The 25,202-nt window shown below is 49.5% G+C and overlaps 1 protein-coding gene across 1 annotated transcript in view; it reads right to left on the bottom strand.

Moving 5' to 3' along the window:
- The window catches only part of GFOD1 (Gfo/Idh/MocA-like oxidoreductase domain containing 1), a 95,479-nt gene extending 71,215 nt beyond the window's left edge, over positions 1-24,264 (bottom strand). Inside the window, exon 1 of the mRNA XM_036877738.2 lies at positions 23,235-24,264. Within this exon, the coding sequence (XP_036733633.1) occupies positions 23,235-23,487 (253 nt within the window). The 5' untranslated portion in view covers positions 23,488-24,264. The remainder of the gene's footprint in view (positions 1-23,234) is intronic.
- Between the last annotated feature and the right edge of the window lie 938 nt (positions 24,265-25,202).

Below are 25,202 nucleotides of genomic sequence, written 5' to 3'. Positions count from 1 at the left end.
AACAGGTGACTTTAATGGCCCACATGGGAAGATCGAGCATGGGGCTCTCTCTCATAAACATGAGGCAGAGGGACAACATCGCCTACAGCGCACAGCTGTGCAGACCAAGGACACATCTGCCGACATGGAGAGTGGGAAAGCCTGGAGGCGTGCTTAACCTTCCGATGGGCTCCCTCCTGCGGATCCTCAGTAAAGGTGCCAGGAGCAAATTGGGACCTGCCAGGGATTTGAGGGGTGACCTGGACTGGCTGTAATTTTCCAGAGCCTGAAATGGAGGCACGGTCTCTAGGAAGTTTGACAGCATGTAAACCTGTCCTTCAGAGAGCAGGTGCACAGAAAATGTTTGGGGATGTTTAATAAGCCTGCCACCAGCAGACAGCCAACCAAGGAACCTGGCTTTTCCAGTAGTTCCTGATATTGTGGGATGGGGCCCAAGAGTCTCCATTTTTAACAAGTCCCTTGTCCACTCACAATGCAGGATCCTCAGAAACACATTGAGAAACTGATGCAGAGAAGAAGTTACATGCCCAGGGAATGAGAGCTGGGTTGGAGCCTGGGTCTGAATAATGCCACACTTGATACTCCTTCTATGCTAGAAGCATTGGTTATTGATGGAGAGCAGGTATCTCCCACCAAGTGTTAGCAATCATCTGTATTAATTCCTGCAGCTGGACATGATTCAGAGTAAACAAGACATCATCAATGGGGTTCCAAACTGGACTCTGTAACTATGTTCTTTGGAAATGGCTGCTGACTGGTTCTTGAAAGAAAAATGAACAGGGCTTTCACCAGCTCTGTTCTCAGTGCTCTTAAATCATCAGCTTGGGCTACTTCACCAACAGTCTTCAGTTGAAACCAAGAAGCATTTTCTGTCCAGGCAACTGCAAAGGTCCAGATACGATTTCTGGAGCTTGGACTGGGGTCAGTGGTTCAAAGGGATGTTTCATCTTTTCCATCAGCCTATCCCATCCTACAAGCCTAGCGATTCTGGCTCATCCAAAAGGATGTTTGAACTCAGGACAATTAAAATCCAAACCAAATCGATTGCTTCCTAGTCCCTCGGCTCTGTTTTCCTCATCCATATTTTTTAAGCCTTCTTTCTATTATATATCATCTTACAAACCACTTCTAAACTCCTTTGAAATGGAGACGGAATCAATAATACTCCCCGCTGAACTCATAAGGCAATCTGGGATGGTAGAGAAGACAGACTGAGCATGACCTCAGTCCCAGGCCCTCCTGGTTAGCTGTGTGACCTTCAACAGAGATGTAGGCTCTCTGGGCCCCACCTTCCTCCTTTATAAATGGTGCTGATGCCCACGTCATAGGGTTGTTGTGAGGATACAAATAAGGTGCTGCAGAACTCTTTTGTGAGGGTTGTACTGTCCTAGCTGTCACCACTCAGGCTGCCAGCAAAAGATCCTATCACCCCTTGGACAAAAGAAGAGAAGTGAAAATGGATGAGAGGGAGCATTTTTTTATGTGATTTCTTCAAAGTAGTGACATGAAGTGGTGAGAAGAAGAGCCCAGGGGGCAGCCATGGCGGTAGCCAATTGATTAGACCAGTGTTTATTCACCAAAGACACACAAGAGGAAGAAAGGGACGTGCAGGAAGGACCCAGAGGTTTGTCCCATCTTTACCAGCTGTAATGGGTTGAACTGTGTCTCCCCAAAAGATGCTGAAGTCCTAATGGCTAGTGCCTCAGAATGTAACCTTATTTGAAAGTAAGGTCTTTGCCAATGATCTGGGTTATCTGGGTGAGCTCTAATCCAAGATAACTAGTGTCCCTGGGGGAATTCGGACACAGACATATGCACAGGGAGAACGTAAGGTGGATATGAAGGCAGAGATCAGGATGATGCATCTACAAGCCAAAGAACACCAAGATTGCCAGCAAACCAGCAGAAGGTAGGAGAGAACCATGGAACTGATTCTCCCTCACAGCCTCAGAAGGAACCTATGCTGCTGACGCCTGGATCTTGGGCGTCAGCCTCCAGGGCTGGAAGACAATACATTTCTGTTGTTCAAGACCCCCTGGTGTGTGGTACTTTGTTACAGCAGCTCCAGGAAATGAACACACCAATCAACCAGAAGACCCTGCCATCGTTATTATCTTTACTACTACCATTACTATATTTTAACATGTCTGGGCACTAGAGCAACACTGAGAAGGGCTGCCCTTCACACCCTCCTTTATCACCGTCGCCCTGGCCACTGCCACCTACACTACAGCTCCCGTAACTCGGTGCCCTCTCCCCACACCAAAGCTCACCTTGGGGCTGGGCTTACGGATCCAAGCACATCCTTACCACTCACAGAATCAGTTCTGAAATGCACCTCCCCTCCATGCTGACCCAACTCTCTGAAGCCCAGTCTCCCTCCCTCAGGGCCCCAGCACAAGCCCCCACTGGGGCGACCTTCATCAGCAATGGTCCCACCAAAGTCCGTTACCTCAGAGCTCAGACGTGGGATCCAAATATGCTCCTTAAAGAAACAAAATATCAAGTTAAGATAACAGCTGATTCTAGCAAAGACCCTCACATCCCTAAAGAACATGCCTACATCTCTAACTCCGAGGTCCGTCTCCACGTCCTTCGTGAGAGACGAGAACTCAGTCTGCCCACACACTCAGTGCTCCCGACAGTCATACCACTCTTCGGTCCCCTCGAAAAACAGGCCTTGGTGAATTTAATTCTACATTTGTGGGGGAAGTTTGAAAATACACAGATTCCTTGATGTTTCTCCCACCAAGAGGGCAGCTCTGTCCCCTCACCCTGAGCCCAGGGCTTCTATAACAGCCTCAGTGAACAGAATGCGGCAGGAGCAACCGCACGCCTTCCGAGCCTCGGTGAGCAAGTCACGCAGCAGCATCCGCTGGCTTCTTTCGGGACACTCGCCCTGGGAGTCTCCAGCCACTACGTAAAAAGTCCAGCTGTCCCAAAAATGCTGTGTGCGAAAATGAGGCCGAAGGTAGTGGGGAAGTCAAGGAGCCCCAGCTGAGGTTGTCTTTCCAGCCGGGTTCCAGCCAGGTGTGTGAAAGACCCCAGGCCCACCCGCCACCTGCCTGCAGCAGCATGGAGGACCCTGCGCCAGAACTATCCACCTTCAGGTCACTGAGCGAAATAAAGGATTGTCATTGTTTTCACTGTTGTTTTAAGCCACTGTTTTGGAGCATGCGTCACAGCTCCAGGGCATCAGAGCAACATTTACGTTTATTTCTCGTGTCAGTGACACACACAGCCATCCCACAGCCCACTGAAAGGAAGCTCACCCTTCCTTCAGCCTCCTACCCCCGCCTCCTCTGTCCTCAGCCCTGCCCTCGGCATGTCAACTTTTCCAATGCCCACATTTATTCTGTTTATGTTCTCAGTAGCCACAACGAGTCCCAGTACTTCAGCTGCCCACCACTTCTAGGCCTCCTGCGCTGCCACCTGAGGGGTCTTCTAAACATGGGGCTCACCCTGCCACTCGTCACTGCCTGGAGAACATTCCACTCCTTGGGTTGGTGTGAAGCCGTGCAGTCGGTGCTGTTCTGCATCTCCAGCTTCATGCCCTGCCCATCACTGCACCCATTGGCCTGAATTCAAGCCCGCCCGGACCCCGGAACCCACCATGCCCTGTTCTGCAGCTGCCTATCTGCACACGCTGCTTCCTTACCAGGAACACTCTCCCCACTGAAGTTCTGCTCAAACATTGCCGCTTCTGGGATCCCTTGTGCCCCAAACCCTGGCCACCTCCTGTGGCCATCGGACCAGGCTGGCCCTGCCCACCCCCTCTAGATCACAGCAACTCCCTGAGGGACTGTAAACACCTTGACAGGGACCCCAACTCTCTCTGCTTCTAAAAGACTTAGACTACACATTGGCTGGATCATTGCTGAGCCCATCTTAGTAATTCCAGCAGCCCTCTCCTGAGGCCCCAAATGACTAGTGTTGGACAGAGCTGTCAAAGGAGAGATAAAGGAAACTGGATCACTCCTCTGGGGTGCCAGAAGCTTCCTCAGATTTCATTTCCCACCTCTCGGGGTGGTGCACACCAACAGCGCCCCTGTCTGTGGGGACCAAGGGCATCAGTGGCACACAATGAGTCACAAATGGCCTGGGCCACAGCAGGTCACCCTGAGCTCCTCATGCTTGAAGTTGAGAAGCACCGCAGTGGGGCAGTGTCAAGGGGCCATAGGCAGGTTCAAGCTAGCTCGGACAGTTTGCGTTCCGCTCTCCTTTTGCATAATATCTGGCTTCGATTTCCCAGCCTGATGCCTTGGAAGCCAGGATCCACCTCACAGAGTTCTGAATCTCCTTTACAGCCCCTGTGGAACACCTTGTGCACGGCGGATCCTCCCTCAGCGCTGCTCTGCTGACGATCAGAGGCAGTCCTCAGCCCCCCAGGCCTACGCTTTGCTGTGCCACCGAGCTGAGCAGCCGGGGATGAGGGAGGGTGCCCCAGCGCACAGGAGACGGGGCGCCTGCCCACCCAGGCCCAGCCCTGAGCAGACCCGTGCCACAATGCCAACTGCACGGTCCTGGGTCTCCTGAGTCAGCCACTGCAGCTGTGACCCCTCCTGTGCAGCCCAGCAGTCTAAGGAGGCAGGCCAGCCTTCCCCCACTGGTTTGCCCACACTCTGCCAGCTCACACCTCCCACCCCCAGAGCAGGGAGGTACCACTCTGCCCCCACATTGCCCGTTGCCCCTTCAGCAGCTGTTTCCTGTCAGCTGCATCCATGAGTGGTGAGCTGTTGTTTCTTTCCTTCGTCTGGTATGCGTGGGGGACACTCTCTCCCTCACCCTGAATTTCCTCGCTCCCACTTCGGAGAGCAAGCAGGCCCCTACTCCACTGTTCCACCTCGCCCCAGACACAGCGCTTCCAGAAAACACATGAGCCAGGCTCAGCCTCCACCAAGAAAGCCAGCAAGCAGGGACCAGCACTCCCACCCTCCAAGCGACACACTGAGGACGCCCACATGGGCCTCAAGTGCCCTCTGTGTGTACCAAGGATGGTGCCATGAGTCACCCCCACCCTGGGCACAGCAGGCCACCTTCAGCTTGTCAGGCCTGAAGCAGAGAAGCAGCAGAGCAGTTGAATAGGCCAAACGGCAGGTTTGAGTTCTGACCTTGCCAGTTTCTGGCTGTGTAACATTGGGCAAGTTACCTAACCTCTCTGTTTCTCCATCTATAAATAAAAATCACCACTTCCTCAGAGTGAGGTGGTAAGGATTGGCCTGGCATATGACAAAAATACTTTTGACGAAAGGGGTTGCATGTATGTATGAAGGGATCTGACTTAGCTCATCTGCAATGCTATCATTGCCCCACTTTTTAAACTCCTCTCATTATCTATGCACAGAGAAAATGAGAAGTAAACAAGATAAATGCTCCTAGTAGCCTGGGACCATTTAATTGCAATCAGAGTGGGTTATTTTGTTCCAGTTTCTAAATGTCATGAATTAGGGCCCTTCCAAGAATTTCTGTCCCTCTTACCTCTCTCGTCAGAGCCCAAGTGGACTGGCAGAACATCTCAGATCACTTCTGGGCTCAGCACAAATCAACAGGCTTGAGCATTTCCCCCACTCACCTTCGGTCCATCTACCATGGGGGCCTGGAAGAAGAAATTGCTTTCCAAAGGGCAAGTATGTGCCCTGCCAAACCCCGCCTCAGTCAAGGTTGACTCTTATTACCTGAACTTTTCAGAGAGTGAGGAAGAAATCACATCTCCCCATCCTTACCTGGGTCTCTTAGTTTTCCCAGCAGGGCCCTGAGGTCAGTGAAATCATGAGGCTTTTCCAATTCCAATTGTTAGAATTTAAATAAATTCTGCCCACAGGACTCAAATGTAATCAACTAGCTTTGTAAACCACATACAACAAAAACAAAATAAACCAATCCTGACAGTAAACCTATGGGCCCAAATTCCCACTGCTCTCTTCCTCTGGACCTTTACACCTGTCTGGAGAGAGGGTTCCTCTACTCAAGAAGAAAGCCACTGCTGATGCCAAGCACCTCATATTCAGGTTGCAGATGCCACCCACAGAGCTCAGCAAGTCTTTGAAGATGGGCTGCTAAGATTTCATTAAGCAGAAAGCATCTCTCCTTTCAAACTGTCAAGTCACACAGGTGAGCAATTAAGCAACTGAAAGGGAAGAAGGGAAAGGTTTCTTAAGGAGCATTTTAAAATGCAAAGCACATTCTCTGTACCACCACCCAGGCCACATAATTAGCTATATGCCCCATGTAAACTCTAAGCCTAGCTTTCCTGACCACCAGAATCCATAAGGGTGCAGCTGGCTGGCACGGCAGAGATCACTGAGTTCAGCTTCCCAGTTTACAGAGGCCTTGTGGGTGGTGAGGGTGCAGACTCACCCCCACACTGCTAGTTAGAGGTAGGACAGTACTCCGGACCCGTGCTGTCCACCACGGAGGCCACTAACCACATGCAGCTACTTACAATTAAATTAATTAAAATGGAATAAAATGTACAACTCAGTTCCTCATTCTGCACTAGCCACATCTCACATGCTCAATAGCCACCTAAGGCCAGCAGCTTCCGTGTTGGACAGCACAGCACATCTCCATCAGCTAAGTTCTCCTGGATTGGCACTGCTTTGGATCAAAGGCTCCCCAAGTTCTTTCCGCTCCGCCAGGGTTTGGGGCTCATTTTTACAACAGACATCCATCTGTTAAGCATCGTGAAGTCATTTCAATAGGACAGGACCAGCTTTTTTCTTCTTAATGAAACAGAATAGAAAGTATCATTGTGAATCATGTGCCAATGAAGTAAGTGTGCCATACCACAGAACTTACACACACACGTCGCCTATATCTATGTACGTGTAGTTACACATCCATGGGCCATGATGTAAAATGTATTTCTTCCTGTGGATCAGGGTCAGAAAATGTTAGACCCTCTGGCACTACAGCACGCTTCTTGTTTATAGATATTTGGTTGCTTTTGTGCCCACTCATCTTCCCTTTTTCCAGATGACTCAAATCAGGAAAGAGTAAGACACAGTGTCGGCTCCAAGGCACTACACACAGGTTTTCCTCCAGACCTGGTTTTCCCTGTGCGCTCTTCCCTGTTAATTCATTTCGCCTGAGTATGGGGCCAGCAACTGGAAGCATCCAGACATTTGTCTGGGTTCCAGTATCCACACATGAGCAGGAACAGGGGCGCAGGTGGGCAGAGAGACCCGTAGCTGAGCCAACACTGGTTCTGTGGCCTGTTGAGTCTGGCTCTTGTACACTTACAGCAGAACAAGGACTTGTGGGAACATCAACAGCAAAGAATAAGAAGTGCCCAGAAATCATTCTTGCACCATTGGGTCACAAGCTCCTCCCTCTCCAGCTGCAGTTCTAAAGTTCACAGAAGCCAAAAGAAACTGGACTATCCTTCCCCTCATTGTGATGGTTAACTTTATGTCTCAACTTGGCTAGGCTATGATACCCAGATGTTTGGTCAAATGTTATTCTAGATGTTTCTGTGAAAGTATTTTTAGATGAGATTAACATTTAAATGAGCAGACTGAGTAAAGCAGATGAGCCTGTGAGTGGGCCTCATCTAATCAGTTGAAAGCCTTAATGGAAACAGACTGATTTCCGGTAAAGAGGGAATCCTGCCAGTAGACTGCCTTCAGCCTTGAACTACAGCATCAACTCTTCCCTGGGTCTCCAGCCTGCTATTCCATCCTACAGATTTTAACTTGCCAGTGTCTACAATTGCATAAATCAGTATCTTAAATCTCTCTCTATATATATATGTGTGTGTGTGTTTATATACATATTGTGTATATGTATATATGCATAAATACACACATATCCTATTCTGCTTCTCTGGAGAAACAGAAGTTTCCCCACTTCACACTCATTATATCCCCCCAAAAAAGCCTTCCTATTGTTCAAGGGTCTCTCAAATGCAACCACCTCTGTGTAGCAATCCCTGATTTCCTGTGTCCATTTCTATAGTATATTGCTCATGTCACATTTTTGTGAACGTATTTATTGTGCCTTGTACTATGGTTAAGATGTAGATTCTAAACCTGTTACCCAAAGCTTGGTCCATGAACCAGTGACATCAGCACCCCCTGGACACCTGTTAGAAGTGCAGGCTCTCAGGCCCCACCCCAGACCTAGGGAATCCAATTTTTAACAAGGCGCTCAGGTGATCCACAACACATTAAAGTTTGAGAAGCACTGTTCTAAATAAAGCTCCTTAACTTTGAGAGGCTTTTAAAAATACCAGTGACTAGTTCCTGCCCTTGGAGCCTCTGATGCCATTGACTGGGACACAGCCCAGGCATCAGGACGTTCAAACTCTTCCCAGGGTCTGTAGCCAGGCTTGTGAACCACTGGAAACAAACTCTTCGCTCTATGAGGACCTGAGACCAGTGAAGTTAAGAGACTGTGTCAGACCACAGAGTGAGTGAGTATCAGGAACAGGACCCCATCAAGGTTTCCTGTCTTCCGCAAAATGTTCAGGAATGAGGAAAAAAAAAGCCATAGGCACTATCAGCAAATTTAAAGTGAAATCTGGGTCATCCAACCCCCACACGGTGCAGGGCATTTTCATGTAACTGCTGTGGGAGTCTAAGATGATGCTGTTACTGCGTCTCCTTAGTGTTGCCATATGGCATGGGTCTAGTCTGAGTTAAGAGGTAATGAAGAAAAGATGGAAGAAGTAAACAGAGTTATTTTTCTTCCAAGATCTTCCCTGGATTTTATCTTTACACAAACCTGGTGAGGTCTACGAACTCCTCTGCCAGGGTTATGATCAGTAACAACAGGCTTCCCACCCAGAGTTTATTGATGGTGCATGCTCCACCTTTTAGCAAGGGTGACTACATGCAGAGGAGCCCGTCTTGGGTGGACATGGGCGTGGAAAGTGGCTGCACCCAGACACTTGCTCAAGAATGACGGGGTGATGTTATCATCTCCCTCCCTTTGGCCTCCTATAAACTGTCCCCAGCACAATTTCTGGCCAGGACTTGCTTAGAATGATACCCCTTTGATCTTCTGCTGACAATGCAGTGGTTCTTCTTAGGCAAATCTGCATCTTCCTGTAGTGCAGGGGAGTACAGTCCACTTAGTAAGGCACCTACAGAAAAAGCTAACCCCAAACACCCACAGTGCACATAAATTCAGGCCCAGAAATGACAAAGAACCCACTGAATTACTAGCTTGACAGCTGGCAACAGGAACTACCCATACAGATGCAATCTCAGCACTCACACTAAAACAAAAAACCCACACCATCTAGGGCACCATGCACATGGGCAGGCACGTGCGTTCACATACACACATACATACACCTGTACATACATGTGTGCATATGTAAACACACACACACACATGCACTGCTGGCAAACAGCCTTCCCACTAAGCCACGCCAGTCATGCCACTTTGGCCCTGAAGCCATCTCATCCCTTGCAGATGAAGAGAAGAAAGCTTTATGGTGTAAAGGAAAGCTGTGCATGTTTGCACATGAGATTTTTTAAAAAAATGTAAAGTCAAGCTCATCAACAGGATGACAGCAACAGCAATAAAACAGCACTTAAACATATTTACCAAACCAAATAATTTTGCCCAGTCAGTGCCAAGCTTTCAAAATGAGTTATTGGAAGAGATATATGGGGTGGGAACTGGCAGGGACTCCTAAACTGTCTCTGGCGCCAGCATTTTATGGTTATGGAAATGAAAGTCTAGAGAGGTGAGGTCACCTGCTGAAGGTCACAACAGCTAATTAGTTGTGGTGCTCAGACACGAAACACCTGTCCCAGCTCCCAGCCAACACCCCTTTGGCAGTGCCACATCACCGTCCCCACAGCCCAGAAAGAAATCCCAGCAGGTGGTGATGAATTTTGCAGTATGGGTTCTGAAGCTGCTCAGCACCCACACCAGCTCCGGCGTGGCTGACAGACAGCTCTCTGCAAAGTAATGGAGAGGTGGAAACTGGGAGTGGTGCAGGTGCACCATTCCTTCCTTTCTTTGCAAGGCTGAAGCCCAAAGGAGCTTCACCCCTACCCTGGGGCACAGGCAGGAGGCAGAGGAAAACGACAGGGCAGCACCAGCCCTTTCCAGCAGTGTCTGGGTTTGGGCCACGCAAGGTAAGAATTTCCAACAAATTACCCTGCAGCCAAGAGCCCTTGGCTTCGGCAGGGCTCCTAGACCTTTAGACACACACTTCCACTTCCTAGAAGACTGACTTTCCCTTTGGGCCAAGGCTGGACTTCTCTGCACACCACAGACATTTGCCAGCACCTAGGCACATCTGTCCCAAACCAAAGCGTCACAGAAGAACTGGACAATCACCCCCACCAAACACTTTATTCTCATGTTAACTGTCTTTCTCTTTTGAAAAGTAAATTCATGTTTGTCCATTAAACCATGTTTTTAAGAATGGAAAATTTAGAGGGAAGGAAAACCCATACTTCCACAAGCCCATACTAACCATCATTAGGATTTTGGTTTATGACCTACTGGACTTTAATTTTGTGGGTGGGGGGGGAGTGTGGACATGTGTGTTTTAATAACATCGAAATACCTGTATATCCTTTTTCTTTAACTATAATTATAACATTAAAAAATTTCCCATATTGCTACTGGCTTCCTATACATAATTCCAATGGTTATTCATTATTTAATCAACTGTGTTTACCATATTTCCCTAACTGCTCTAGTGTGGAGCTTTTATGTTTGTTTCTAGTGTTGCAGTAACATAAATAAAGCTTCACTGAACACTTGTGTGTGCATGTTTCTGCACAGTTATTATCTGAGGTTATTTCCTTAGGAGAGCTCGCCAGAAGTCAACTTCCCCATTTTCCTCATTGTTGGAGAAATACAGGCCCCAAGTGATTAAAGATCTGATAAGGTCAAAGGAACACTCTAAAGACCCAGGTTTGGTCCTGACTCGCCTGTCAACAATTAGCTGTGGGAACACTGACAATCACTCAACGCCTCTGAGACGCAGTTTCCCTTGGGCGTTAGGGGATGGGACCCTCCAAGGTGTGTCATGATGTCCTGACCACCAGGTATGTTCTCCTTCTGCTGTTCCACACAGCCTTCCATGAGATGCTGAATCACCCAGCCAGGCCCCCTTCCACATCTCCCCTTTCCACAGCAGCTGCTCAGGAAAATGACTTGGTCAGAGCCCACTGTGGGACCAAATTTCTTTCAGCATATAGGGGCCATGCAGATCAAGTCAAAACGTGCGCAGCATGTGTGCAAAATGCGGCGGGGGTGGGTCGGTTTCTTCCTCCTGCAGTCCTAGCACCGCTTTCAGAATCCAGGTCAGCTGTGGTAGCAAGAGACCTGGGTGACCACAGGGCACAGTGACAGCGATAAACACACACAGGCCTGCACTTGGGGCCTTCCCAGAAACCAGTCATGCGGGAGAGGGAGTCAGCCTGCATCTGCCATGGTGATTCTCCAGGACAGTAAAGAGGCCACCACACCTGCCACCACCGCTCACATCCCTGATGGATTCCTGCAGCTAAAAGCGCCACATGCAGCCCAGAACACACCGGCACAGAGGACTATATCACTCTTGTGTCTGTCTTATCCATATAGCCATCTGCCATTTATTCTTGGCCTCTTTGAAACCTGAGTTATAAGCAACAGCAGAGGGAAGACAAACAACACTTTCTCCAATTTCCAACACCCTCTTTGACACATGCAGTTCCTCTCGCTGTTGTCCCCTCAGGTGTGGAATTAATGACATGAGCCCCAATTCAGTCATCACTCCCCCTCCTGCTGCATCTGTGGAAATCACACAGCCTTTAAGCGTGTGCACAAGAGACTTTGCAGCACGTTGTGCCGGCAAACACACAAGCTAAGAGTCAGGCAAGCCTGTGTGGTATCCTGATTCTGCTGCTTCTTAGCTGGAAGAACATGACAAAACGCCCCATTTCACAGGAGCTAAGACACCACTGCAAACAGGATTATTTCACTTACTACCAAGAAAGAAAAGCCACTGCCAATTAAACTATGACATGACCTCAACTGTAAGACATGTTCCTGTTCCAGATGTTAAAAGCATGAAAACAAATGTGTCTTAGAATCAATGACATGTGACTTTTAACCTCTGCACAGTTGAATTTCTCACTTATAAGATGGATATGTTAAATGTCCACCTTGCAGGTTAGTTGCGAGATGGCAATGAGATGACACATACCATGCCTGACTCCGGACCTGGAACACAGTAGCTTCACAATAAACGTTAGCTCCTCTTCTCATTCGAAAGTGATGGGCAGGTTCTGGGTAGATTATAACCTCTTTCAGAGCAGACACCAGGTCTTACACATCTATGACTGCTCACCCTGCCCATGACCTGGAATATTGCTAGGTCACCACACATCGTAGGCACTCAATAAGTGGGTAGTGAATATAAATGTAGAACTAGCCTAAAACTAATAAATAACCAAGTAGGGAATCCCTGTTGGCGGATGTGGTCAGTGCGATCTCACTGGCTTCCCAGCACCTGGAAGTGACGAACACATCTATCAGTCTGGTCCTGACTGGGTTTGTGGGCTGGAAAGGAGAAAAGCCAATGTCAGCTGCCAGGTACATATCTGGATACGGAACCCGCCATGCAGGCAGCCATGTGCAGCGGCCCACTGCATTTGAGTAGGCACCAGTAGGTCGGCCTCAGCTCGACAAGCACCCCTTGGTGCCCTGGGGTGCCTCTGTGCCCTCCATGTGAATGGCTGCACACTGAGTCACACAGGCTATGTCCCCCGGGTTCTCTGAGAGCGGCACTGTGCCGTGTAGACAAAGGTCCCACACAGGTGGTGTGGAAAAAATTCAGACGAACACAGACATGTGGCATTATTCTTCCCCCTAAATGCTTGTACCCACTTTTATGTCGTCTGGTGCCCCAGCTCTCTTGGAAAAAAGGGGGACGAGACAGAGCAGGGGAAAGAATCTCATTTTCCACCACCCACTTTGGATCATTCATATTCATGGAGAAAATGACAGGAGCTGCTAAAGACAAGTTTAAATAAGAGGGGATCTAAAATCCTTACTTTGACCTTGACTTCGGTCAAGAGACATTCTGTGGGAGGCACTCTCGGCACATGTGGGCTCACCCCCAACACACACACACACACACACACAATGCAGGTTCACCTCTCCCTCCAGGCTCACTAGCTGGAATTTCACAGTCCCCATTCCCCAAGGAGCGCACACAATGTGGAGATTGCTTTCACAAACTTAAGGGGACTTGAAGGAAAAAAATGAAAAGCTGTAACAATGAGCAAAATCGGAATTACCTATCCCTGGAGGCTTCATGCTTTAGGACCTCTTTAGCCTTTCCCCTCAGAGGAAGGGAAGGCTGGAGGATGGAGAGAGGAGGCACCCAGAAGAAGCTCCTTTCCCCAGGGTCACCGTGTGCTGGCAGAAGAGCAGAGAGCACTTTCCTGGGAAGGCCGATGTCTTCCCTTGCCCAGGCTTCAGGAACTGGCTGGGAGCTTTCTCCTGGCTTCTCAAAGGCCTGAGAGGCCTGCACCTAGTCCCCCCCCACCGCACCCCATCTGCCCTCCCTTGCTTCTCTGAGCTTTGGGCCCTACATTGGCCAAAAGGAGGGAAACCTTGCAGGGTTTCTGAGAGGGCTAAGGAAATGTCTCCTGTGAGCCAGGGCTGCACTCCTGCCCTGCTCTCCCTCAGCCTCTCCTGTGCCATCTGTGCCATCTGCCCCCTAAGGAATCTGAGATACCCCCCCGCCATGGGGAGGGGGTCATTTACCTGGTTGCTCATTCCCAACATCTGATGGGGATTTTGAGAAACTCTGCATGGCACGTCTCTCCCTTATTAATAATAGGGTTTACTAATAGTGAAGGTCATGCCTATACCTCATTAAATTATGCAACATTCAACCCACAGTGTTGCTCCCCATCATCCCATCTCTGGGAGAAAATGATACACACCCAAGAGTTTGGATTCTCAAAAACCCATGTTTAAATCAAGCCATGTTCACGGCTGAACCTCCAACATCAAGATTAGTAGCGTCTCCCAGAACTTTCTGAAATGATGGTAACATTTTATGTTGCACTGCCTATATATATGGTGGCCACCAGCCAGCCACACATGGCCTCTGAATGCTTGAAATGTGGGTAGGGAGACTGAGGAACTGAATTCTTTGATCTAGTTTTACTTGATGTAAATTTAAAGAGTCACTTGTGGCCCATGGCTACTGTATTGCAAAGTCAGACTGGGAGCGTGCCTGGTATACAGCTGATGCTCAATGAATGTTTGTACAAGGGAAGAATGAGTGGACAGTAACCCACTGTAAGTTCTGATTAAGCAAGGTTCTCGTGTTTATTGAGCACTCACTTTCAACAAATCCTTGTGTAAGTCAACCACCTCCTGAGTTGGGTACTTTTCTTATCTATGTTTCACAGATGAAGAAACTGAGGTTCAGAAGAGTTATGTGGGGGCCCCATAGCCATGCAGAATGTGGCAAGGCCAGGGCCCAACCCCAGACAGCATGATGGGGCAGCTTCTTAAAACTGGTCAATGTCTCCACTGATAAAGCATTTGGGTGCCTCACTTTGCTTTCTACAGGATGACACCAAGTTCAACAGGCACTTTTCCTTTTGAAACAGAGCGATGGAGATACGCGACGGGTCACGTTTGGCTAGCCTGTGCTCTCACCACTCAAGGTGACTGTTGACTGACTTCTGGGTCCCAAGTCAGGAACTAACTCTTTGTTCCTCCACAGTGGCCTTTGTCTGAAACCACCTCCAATGACCGCAGGCTACTCTGCAGCAGCCTTACAACCATAATCCCCTTGAACCCTTGCCTTCCGGTGTTGACAAGCACATCCACACATCAGGCACTGAGTGTCCTTCTCCAGGGACATCCATCATCCTCTCCAGTAGACCAGAGCCCCAGCCCAGCACTGACCCTTGGACCATGTAGGGGCTCAACTGTACAACAAAAATTCGCCACTTTCTGACACAGCACAAAACCAGGAGCTGAGCTCGGCCAGCTCCCCTCTCCTCAGCTGACCCTCCTCTCCCCCAGTGCACGCCCCAATTTCATCACACTGGAGCTTCTCTTTACAATGTTTCTTGCTGAACCAATTTTTGCAGCTCCTTTCACACCTGGTAAGGTGGCCATTTGTGCTTCTCTCAACAGGGCTCTTTACAGACATCCTGCAAGCTCTTTCCTTTGCCTGCCCCAGAGCTGTGTCATCTTTGACTGTCACCATTTGGGATCCGAGGGGAGAGAAAGATACAAGTGGGACCTACTGCTGATGAAAGGGGAGGGTAGGATTTGCTAGCTAAAAAGTAATGTTTTTTAATTTTAGACAAGAAAAAAAATTTTTTTTTTAATTTTGGACATGCTTCAACCACTCTAGCTGTCCTCAGCCACTGATCGTAGGAAACACAATCTTCCTCAGAGTGTTGCTACAAACCAAGTGGTTCCTTGAAGAGGATTTTACATCATAGAGCCCTCTCCATCTTCCTTTTTAGTTATTTCATGCTTACCTCCTCTTCTTGGTCCAGTATAAGCCCCATCGTTACCAAAGGTTTTGCCAGACCATTCCAGCCCTCAGGAATTCTTCCTTCAGCTCTCAGGCAGCATCCATTAACTGTAGAGCCCCCTCCTCAGGGGCCCTTGCTACCTGAGGGTAAGGACACCAGGGACCAGTGTGGCCTTTCCTCACAGGCCCCACACATTTTATCTCTAACCTCAAACTCAAGTTCCCCACTCAGCCAAACAACAGCTCCGCAGTGCAGTGGAGGCAGCCCTTCTAGAAGACAGTGGAGCAACCATCTGCCACCTATGCGAGGAAGCCCCTTCCAGGTCTCACTTTGCAGTGAATCTCCCAGTCACACACAGAGCACTTTTTCTAAGGAGAATCCCATTCAAACATTTTCTCTCTTTTTCCCCTTTGTCTTAGTACCCTTTATAGAGTGGCACTGGGCAGCTGCCCGGGTGGCCAACCCTTAATCCAATATTGATACGTTGGGGTTACTCGACTGCCTTCAGCGAACATTTCCTGGCATTACTGTGTTAAGAGTTCATGCTGTACTTAATCACATATTTCACTGCATTGCTGGCTGCTTGCCCATGCTTACCTTCTCTCCAGAATAAACATCACATCATACTATCTGGGGCATTTCTCACCACAGCTAACACAGTGCCAGGCATTCGAAGGCACTGATTAAATAAAAATAAATGAAGAAAAGAGCAACATTCTCTAAACACTAGGCAAAATAAGTGCTTGAAAGACCCTGGAGCACTTCAGAGAATCTTCAGATTGGAAATGCCCCTCTAGGAAGGTTCAGTGCGTTACTGGGACAGGGTAACAATGCTGGAGCCCAGTAATCAGCATCTGCTCACATGGCTGTCTCGCTCTTCTAAATGTTGAATCACTTCAATGAATATTTGGCAAAGCTAATTTTACTTGGGTTGGAGAATTAGTTCCGCTGTGTCTAGTTCCAAAATGAAAAAATTAAGGGAAGCATTTGAAAGCCAAAAAATTCTACCCTAACTTAACAACGTAACCAAATCACAAAAGCAATGCTTACAACTCAATAATAAGAAGACAAACAACTCAATTTAAAAACACTCAAGAGATCTGAATGACATTTCACCAAAGAAGATACACGACTGGCTAACAGGTTTATGCAAAGGTGCTTGACGTCATTAGTCACTTAGAAAATGCAAGGCTTACACACACTCCTTTCAAAAAGAAGAAAAGTTTGCTGTAGTTTTTAATTGAACTGAAGCAAATCATCTCTTCAAAAAGTATGAAAAAAATCTTTAAAAGCACTATTTCGAATAGGCTAGAGAATTGATCACATTGAGGAGAGGTAATTTAACACTTATTGAACTCATGCAGACACTTGGGGGGCCACCCGCTAGGTCTCTGCACACTCCCTCTCCTGGTAATTGTCACACCAGTGCCCCCCTGATGGTATCTTTAACCCCATTTTCTTGATGAGAAAACTGAGGGGCAGGAAGGATGGTTTATGCAGCTGTACCCTGCCACCCTTTCTTATTGTTGGTTAGTTTTTGTGAGTTGCAACACCTTATAAATGGTATGCTTTGCTGGCTGTGATTGCCCTGAAACAAAATATATAACTAATTGCCTATGTATTTCTTTTTCAGTGAAACCCTAAATTTATGCTATTTATTTTCACTTTTGTTCTGTTTTCTTTTTGGTTCTTCCCCAGTCAGGTATCAGAATGTCCAACTTCTTTATTTGGCCCCTTCTTACTCCAATTTAATTTCTGCAGAACTGTACATTTTCAAAGCCAGATATCATCAACAAAATAACCACTCAATGGTGCCTTAACTCAGTCAGATGAAATAAGATTGGTGATGCTTGACTTTTCCTCACAAAAAAAGAAAGCCATTTCTTTCATTTACACAACACCCCAGGGCTTGCTCACCCCTCCACCAAACTGATTGACTGAAATCCTGTCACCCAGTGCTTGGGGGCAGAAACTCAGAGAAAAACACAGTCACCTTTTCAATGCAGTCTTCAGATAGAAACAGATCCAGAAGAGACTTCAGAAATGAACCGGAAAACCAAGGCTTGCTGGAATTTCAGAAGGGTTCCTATCAAGTCCAAGTACACATTTGATTATCTGCCACTGTATCTCTGCTGGTGTGGCAATCACGACCTGGAGGGCCGTGTCTCCACCCAGTTTCCTCCTGTTCTCCAGCCCGTCCCAGCAGCTCTCCTCACCCCTGAGCAACTGCTGACCCTGTGAGGTGGGAAGGAAAGGGCTTACCGCTCCAGGTCCTCGGCTAATTATGCCAAACAAGTCGGGGCAAGTAAATGTGCAGCAGGATCAAAGCTCAACAGCCTAACAGTCTTTTTCACCAACCCAAAGGAGCCTTCCATCCCCCAAAGGGGCTTCCCCAAGAAAGTCTACACTTCCCTCTCCAAAACCAGGGCAAGACCATGAACACAGATGTCACATTACATACACAAGCAACAGGTAATTGAACACAGTTGCCCTGCTGGGTTAATTATTCACGGCAGGGGACGCCTTCTCTTCCCGAAGGCAGAGAGCCATCATAACTCCATGTCTGGCTACCACAGCATCCATATTACCTGGGAGCTGGGTAGAAATCCTGAATCTTGGGTCCCACTCTGAAATCTGCAGTTTGAAGGATCCTTAGATGATGCGAAGCACATTTAAGTTTGAGAGGTACCAGGCTATTGCATGCAGGACACATCCTGTTTATAACCTTCTGCCTTCCCCAAGCATTCATTCATTCATTCAATGAAAAGGCTTCCTTCCATTTGTCATTCAACTAAGATTTATAGTGTGCCTACTAGGTGACTCAGTGCCTGGCACTGTCTAGGGGAGATAAGGCCACTCTGAAGAGCAAAGCAGACACAGGTCCCAGCACAGAGAACTTCCGTTCTCTTTGGGGAGACTAAATAGCAAGCAAATAAAAGTGAGCATCCCAAACTGTAGAGTGCTACCAAGAAGATAAAGAGGATGCAGAGGGATGATGGGGGGGGGACTTTTAATTTGGAGGAGAGGATGGGAAAGGCCTCTCTCCCAATTTAACATTACAGCTGAAACTTGAAAGCGAGGACAAGCTAGCCATTCAACAAAATGAGGGAGAACCCCTTCCAGGCAGAGGGAAGAACCAGTTTGTAAAGGCCCAGAGTTAGGAAAGGGGTTAGAGTGTTGGAAGAACAGAAAGAGGCGCAAGTTGCTGGAGGGTAGTGAGCCCAAGAGAGTGCACAGTCACCGAAGAGGAGGGCCACTGCAGGCCCAGTGAGTCATGGAGAGGAGCTTGCATGTCATTTCAAGGGCCATGGGAGCCACTGAAAGCTTCTGGCCAGACAATGAGACAGCGCCACATACGTATGTCCCTTAGCTGTTGTATGGAGAAGAGACTGGGTAAGAAACAAGAGTGGCAGTTGGATGGCTGCCTGCAGTGTAGGGAGTGTGGCCCACCACAGGAGGGCAAACTGGAGACATGTTTTGACTGACCCCAATGTCTGGCTGGGGAGCTGTGCTGTGTCCTGCACGCTGTGCTGCTCTGGAAACAAAGGTGAGCAAGACCATCTTTGGCTGCCTGCCTTCAGGAACCTGGCAGTCAAGGGGCCTTTGGAGAGAGGCACCCAAGGAAATCAACAAATAGCAGTGTCATTTCAGATAACCATTTATTTGGCAATGTCTTTGTTAAAGGAAATGAACACATACTTTTTGACCAGTAGTTCACATATTTACCCAAAAAGCTGACCGGCATGTGTGCAAAATGACACGTGCTCTAGACTATTCCTTTCATGTGTGTATAAGCAAACAACTGCAAACAACCTAAATGTTGAGTAGTAAGGAACTGGTTAAATAAATTTTGATTTATCCATACAATAATATACTATGCAGCCAAAAATAGGAACAAGGATACTTTCATATTCTAAGTTTTTAGCATATAGATGTATAGGAGTATGTGTGTGTATACATAAAATTTCAAGATAATATTGTTGCAAGACAAAAGGTATATATAGCATATAATACATATGGGATATTAACAATTGTGTAAAAAAGATTTCAAAAGTTCTCACATACATATTTGCCAGCACACACCTAGGAAAATCTTCAAAAGGAGACACAAAAAAAATGGTCAGTGATCGCCACCAGTTGAAGGACAGGGAACTAGAGGACACTTATTCTTCACTCTGCACTTTTATAGCATTTGAAATTTATACCATGTGAATATATAATCTGTTCACAATAACTAAACAAAATTTAAGTTTTAAACAAGTGCATTCTAACAGGTGCAAGAAAAGATGGGGGCACATGCCACAGAGAGCACAGAAAGGTGCACAGGGCTGGGACTGAGGAACAGAAAGATTTCCGGGAGGGGGAGACCCAGGGCCTGAGTGTGGAAACATGAACAGGCATCCATCACAAACACAAGGCAGAGGGTGCTCCTCGTAGAGGCATGGACATACCATCGAACAGGGTCTGTTCATCGAAACACAGCAGTTTAGCTGAAGCCCCTGGGGTTCCAGGACCACCAGCAGCTCTCCCCTGTCATGCCAAGAAGTTGGGGCTTTTCCTAGAAGTAATGAAAAGGGGAGCAGTGACAGGATCAGGACTGCAGTTCTTCAAGGTTAAGGCCGCCAGCAGAGTGGATGGTGGACAGAAGCGGGATGAGGAGTGGCAGGATGGAACCGAATTCAGAAACTAGGAAGGGCCTCATTCCTTCTGTGGAGGAAGCCAAGGTGCAGAAGAACGAATGGATACAAGAGGGACTGAGGAGTTGGCATCAACCAGATTTGGAAACTAATTCTATGGACAGGGTAAACAGGAGTAAAGGATAACTGCAACCATCTCACCCAGACTGCCACTATCTGGGAGAAAGAACTATAAGGCAAAAGAGCAGGCTTAGCAGATGGAAGAGGAAGGAAAGACTCTGGGGGAGGCAGAACAGGGGGTTCAAATCTCTGGTTGTATGTCCTTAAGCATTTGACTCAGGTCTCTGAATTTTTGTTGCCTCATTTGTAAAATGGGGCTAATATCCATCTTAGAAGATTGTTTTCATTGTGAAATGAACTATTTTATATGCAGCACCTACCACACTGCTCGGCACACAGTAGGTACTTAACAAGAGGCAGCCCTGGACACTGTAGAATTTGCACATTGCAGGGAAGTCTCTACAACAGAGAAATGCCCGGTTCACCAAGGTAGGGATTTCAAGGAAATTTTTTAGAAATTAAAGGAGGCTGTGTGTGATTCAACTGATTCCAAGTTTCATTCCTCTTCAATGGTCCCTGGACCAGCCCCTCACCTTGACAGGCCTGTGACCAGTTACAAGAATGGGTCAAGGGCCACAGATCTCTTGCCATTGCTGGATGAGCCCCTTAAAGCCCAGGCCTCTGTTAAAAGAAGGACAATTCACCAGGACTGGTCAAGATGGACTTGTTTCAATTCCAGCAAACACTAACATCTCTACGCCCCCACCGGCCAGTGCAGCCCAAGAGCTGTTTGGGATTTTCACCTTCTGTGTTGTGTTTTGAACCTTTAACCATGACAGCAGAGCAAACCAACAAGACCCCCGTTATGTACTCAAAAGAGCAATGTAAAAGAAAGTGACCTCTGGGTATTTCCTAGTTGAAGATGAAGTCTGGAACAAGACTAAAGCCCAGCCACATCAAACTCCAAGGCCCCAACGTTTTCTGTAATCACCAACTGCTACAAATGACCTGCAAAACCAGGAGTTTAAGAAGAAAATGAAGAAAGAAGCCCCAGACCTACCATGAAAACATGAATGAAACCTTATTCCTGAGCCCTGATTATTAAGTTACATCAATTTCTTATGCCTCTTAGGCTTGGTTTTGAAGAGGAAATTCATGTTGTCATCAAGGGAAAAAAATCATAAGAATTTTTGAAAATAAGAACAGAAGCATCAGGAAGTGTGTAATTCATGCCAATATTCTCAAAGCCAGAACCCCCAAATACATTCATGGTTAAAGTACCAGAGATGATCAGAAAAACAGGCAAATCCTTGTTCCCCCAATTGCTTCTCCTGGAGACAAGCTCTAGGGCTGTTGTGCTGCCTGCCCTAGAGAGACACAAGGTCAAGGTTACAAGATCTTCCCCATATGACCAGTCATAAGCTCTCTCGTAGAGATGGAGCTCAAGATGGACCTGTTTTATGTCCATTGTCCTAGTAGATTTATGCTACAGGATGGTTATAATCTATCTGATATGCACAGAGCCATTGTAAGCACAGCAGTTAGCTACCCAACATATATATTAGATCAAACAGAAAAAGAGAAACACTGGCTAGAACCAATGATGTTCAATTCAAGGCCAAAAAAACATGCAATAAAGGTCAGAAATTCAATAAAATACATGTGAAAGCTGACAAACTGGAGCAGCCTCCTAGGAATTCTGTAAGATGTCCCATCTGAGTCAATAGCAGGCTGGCCTGAGGAAAATGGTTTTCTAGGGAGAAAGAGTTCTACATTCTGGTCATAGGTCTCTGAAGACAGAATTAAAATACATGTACATTTCACCTACCCTAGATCCATACCTGGATTTAAACATTTTTAAATAAAACATTCTTCCCAAGATTACTTAAATTGCCACTGGTTTCTGGGCCCTGTCCCTTCCCTCTAACTCTTCTCCCACATAGCAGCCTGTACCATAAGCTCTGTCTCTTTCCTCACTCCTTAACAATTCCAACTTTCAAGGGTGGCCAATACATTTTCTCTGGCGAGTAGGGAGCGAGCCATCTTCCTGGGGCTGACTTAACTATATGTGGACAAAATACGTACTTTTTCCTCTGGGCATGGCAGCAACGCTGATCCTAGGTGCTCTGAGATTGTTTAGGCTGCCCAGATTAGGTGGGGGGACTGGAGGGTGAGCAGAAGTGAGCTCATCCCCAGTTTACTTGTCAACACCAGGCCTAGCAACTATTCCTTCCAGGATGTAAAGAGGAACCACTGAAGGCTTCCACGTGGAACTGGCCACCACTGAGCCTTTCCTACGCAAAGCGTCTGTGCCTCTGCAACTACTGAGCCCATCGCTCCAAAATTTTATAACTTTTACTCCAAATGCTCAAAGAAAACAATTCCTGGCCTGTTGCACGCAGAAGTCAAATCCCTCTGGTTTTATGTAACCTATGAACCCCTGGAGACGTCCCAATAGATCCCCAGCCCCGTCCAACCACCCCTGCCCTCCTTGCTTTCAGTCAAGAGGAAATAATTTCAGCTGATTGTCACATCTCAGATCTCACACTAACTCACAGCAGGAAGAAACAAACTATCCCAGCTGGGCGCCACAGCTGCTGAACGTCAGGTAGTCAGTCTACAGCCCCCAGGAAAACCGGAGTCACGTATGGGGCGCTTTATTCTGGCGTTTTAGGCGCGCCCTCGCCTCTCACAGGCGAGAGAGCACGCACATTCTCGGGCCCAACACACACAGCTGGGGACTTAGTTTTCTCTCCCTCAGAGCAGCCCATCCCCAGTTGTCAGCAGCTGATCTGCTTCGTTCGCATCCCCGGAACACACGCCTTCTCCAGCCTCCGCGCCACACACGTGGGGAAGCGCGGCCAGGTGGTGCCAGAAGGGAGGAGGGAGGCTCGGAGGAGGGGAAGGCGGGGGGTGAGGAAGAAGGGTGCTCCGAGTGCGACGTGGGTTCTCAGGTACCCGCGTCAGCGTAGATGCCGTGTAAGCTTCTGGGATGAGGAGGAGAAACGCAGCAGGGAAGGAAAGGAGAGCCGGCGGGCGGGGAGCGGGGGAGGGGGTAGCTCACCCAGGGTTTTGACCGCGATCTGCCTGGTGAGCGGCGGCGGCAGGTTGATGCACACCAAGTCCACGTCCTGATGCAGCAGCACCTCATCGATGCGGCTGGTGTAGAAGGGGACGCTCATCTCCTTGGCCAGCTCCTCCGCTTCTTCCTGCGTGCGGCCCCACAGTGCCTTCACCGCGAAGCCCTCGTCCTTCAGCAGCGGGATGATGACACGGGCCGTGAGGCTCGTGCCGAACACGCCCACCCCGGGAAGCATGGCTGCTCAGGTCCGCCTGGTTCTGCTCGAGCTCGGCTCTCCCGTCCGACAAGCGCACGCACACCCCTCTAGCCAGTCCTGCCCTAGGCTCGCCGCGGTGCGCCAGCGGGGGTGCACCGGGCAAGGCGCCCGGGTGCCGCGGGCGCACCGAGCTGCAGGCGGCGCCTGCTCGGGGCGCCTCAGTACTGTAGCTGCTGCAGTGCCCGCCACACGGGGCTCCTGTCCTCCCCTGAGGCGGCGGCAGGAACCTCCCCAGGGCGCCCGAGGCCCCCAAACCCCGCTGAGCCCCGGCTCAGGCGGCACCCTCGCCGCAGCGGCGGCCCGCTCCGTGCGCCCCGCCGAAGCCGCCCCATGGCGCGCTCATGCCCGCGCCCGCGCCGCGGCAGCCAGGGACCCTCTCTCTCCCGCGTGGTGTCCGCAGCCGGCGAGTCGCACGCACAAGCCTCTCCACCCTGCCCGAGCACCGGCAGGCTCGGCTGCGGGGTCCCCTTCCTCCGCGCCCCGCGCTCCGAGTGAAATAAGCCGGCGGCCGCCAGGAGGGCGGCTAAGCCTGCGGGTCGTAGGTCGCCGGGCGCGGAACTCGAGCGGCAGCGCAGAGGCGAAGGCGGTAGCCAGGACCCGGCCCCAGCCTCCTCATTCTGCTGCCATGTTCGCTCGCGGCGCGGCGCGGGCGGCCTCGGCCCCAGGCCGGCTCGGGCTCCGGGATCCCGCGGGGCCGAGGGCGGAGTTGGGGAGCTGGGCTGTCAGCGCCGGGTTCCTGCACCGCCCCCGCCCTAGCGCCGCGCGCCATTGGCCGCCGCGCCCGCCCCCGCCCCCGCCCAGCCGCAGCGCCCGCTCCCGCCCCGCCGCCGCGCCCCCGGGTGCGCGCCGCGCTCGGGCCCGGGAACCCGGCCCGGCTCCTCCCCGGCCCCGCCTCGCTCGCCTCCTGCCCCTCCACTTCTTCCCTTTCTTTGCCCTCCACCGCCTCCTTCCTTTCCTCGCCTCTTTCCAAATCCCGCCCCAAGCAAACGAATAAATCTGTCAAGGCAGGGCGCGCCCCAATAAGCGAGTCGCGTTCCCTTGGAAGATTGCAGCGGGTGCCCCGGCGCGGGGGAGGCTGGGGACCCAGGGAGGTGTCGGTACGCGTAATTACAACCTCCGCTCCGGGAGCGTTTCCTACGTGCTGGAAACCATGCTGGGGAAGCTTCCCAGGCTTTATCTTTTCATCTCGCACCCACCCTAAGATTATAGGAGACCCACTTAACCGATGATGTAACTAAGGAAGGTTAAGTGACTTGCGCAAGGTCACACAACAGGTAAGCCACAGGCCTGGGACTGGAATCCAGGCTCCAGCCGGAGTTTGGGCGGTGAGCCGTGCCGTCCTCTCTCCCGAGAGAGTCCGCTGCTGTCTGCGCCAGCCCTCTGGCCGCGCATGCAGCGTCCAGCCGCCTCGCTCCCCGACAATCTTGTCTTGACAAGCTCTGCTTTCCGGGCGAGACGGGCGCCGGAGTTAGACGCTATTGTGCTCCGCCCCCGCAGCCGGGGAGGGGGCCCCGAAGCGGCTGGGGTGTGTGTGTGGGTTCGCGTCTGGCTTTCCAGACCGAGAGGTCGCCAGAAGCCACACCAGCCTTTCTACCTCTCGCTTTGGACCCTTTCGCCGCCTCTTCCTGCGGCCTCCGCCCCTTGTCTCCCACCTCCAGCCTCTGCCCGCCTCCTGAGCGGTCGCGGAGGAGCAG

Source organism: Manis pentadactyla, chromosome 16, assembly GCF_030020395.1.
Source record: "Manis pentadactyla isolate mManPen7 chromosome 16, mManPen7.hap1, whole genome shotgun sequence".
In the NCBI taxonomy this organism is placed as follows: Eukaryota; Metazoa; Chordata; class Mammalia; order Pholidota; family Manidae; genus Manis; species Manis pentadactyla.
This window is presented reverse-complemented; position numbering and strand designations above follow the sequence as displayed.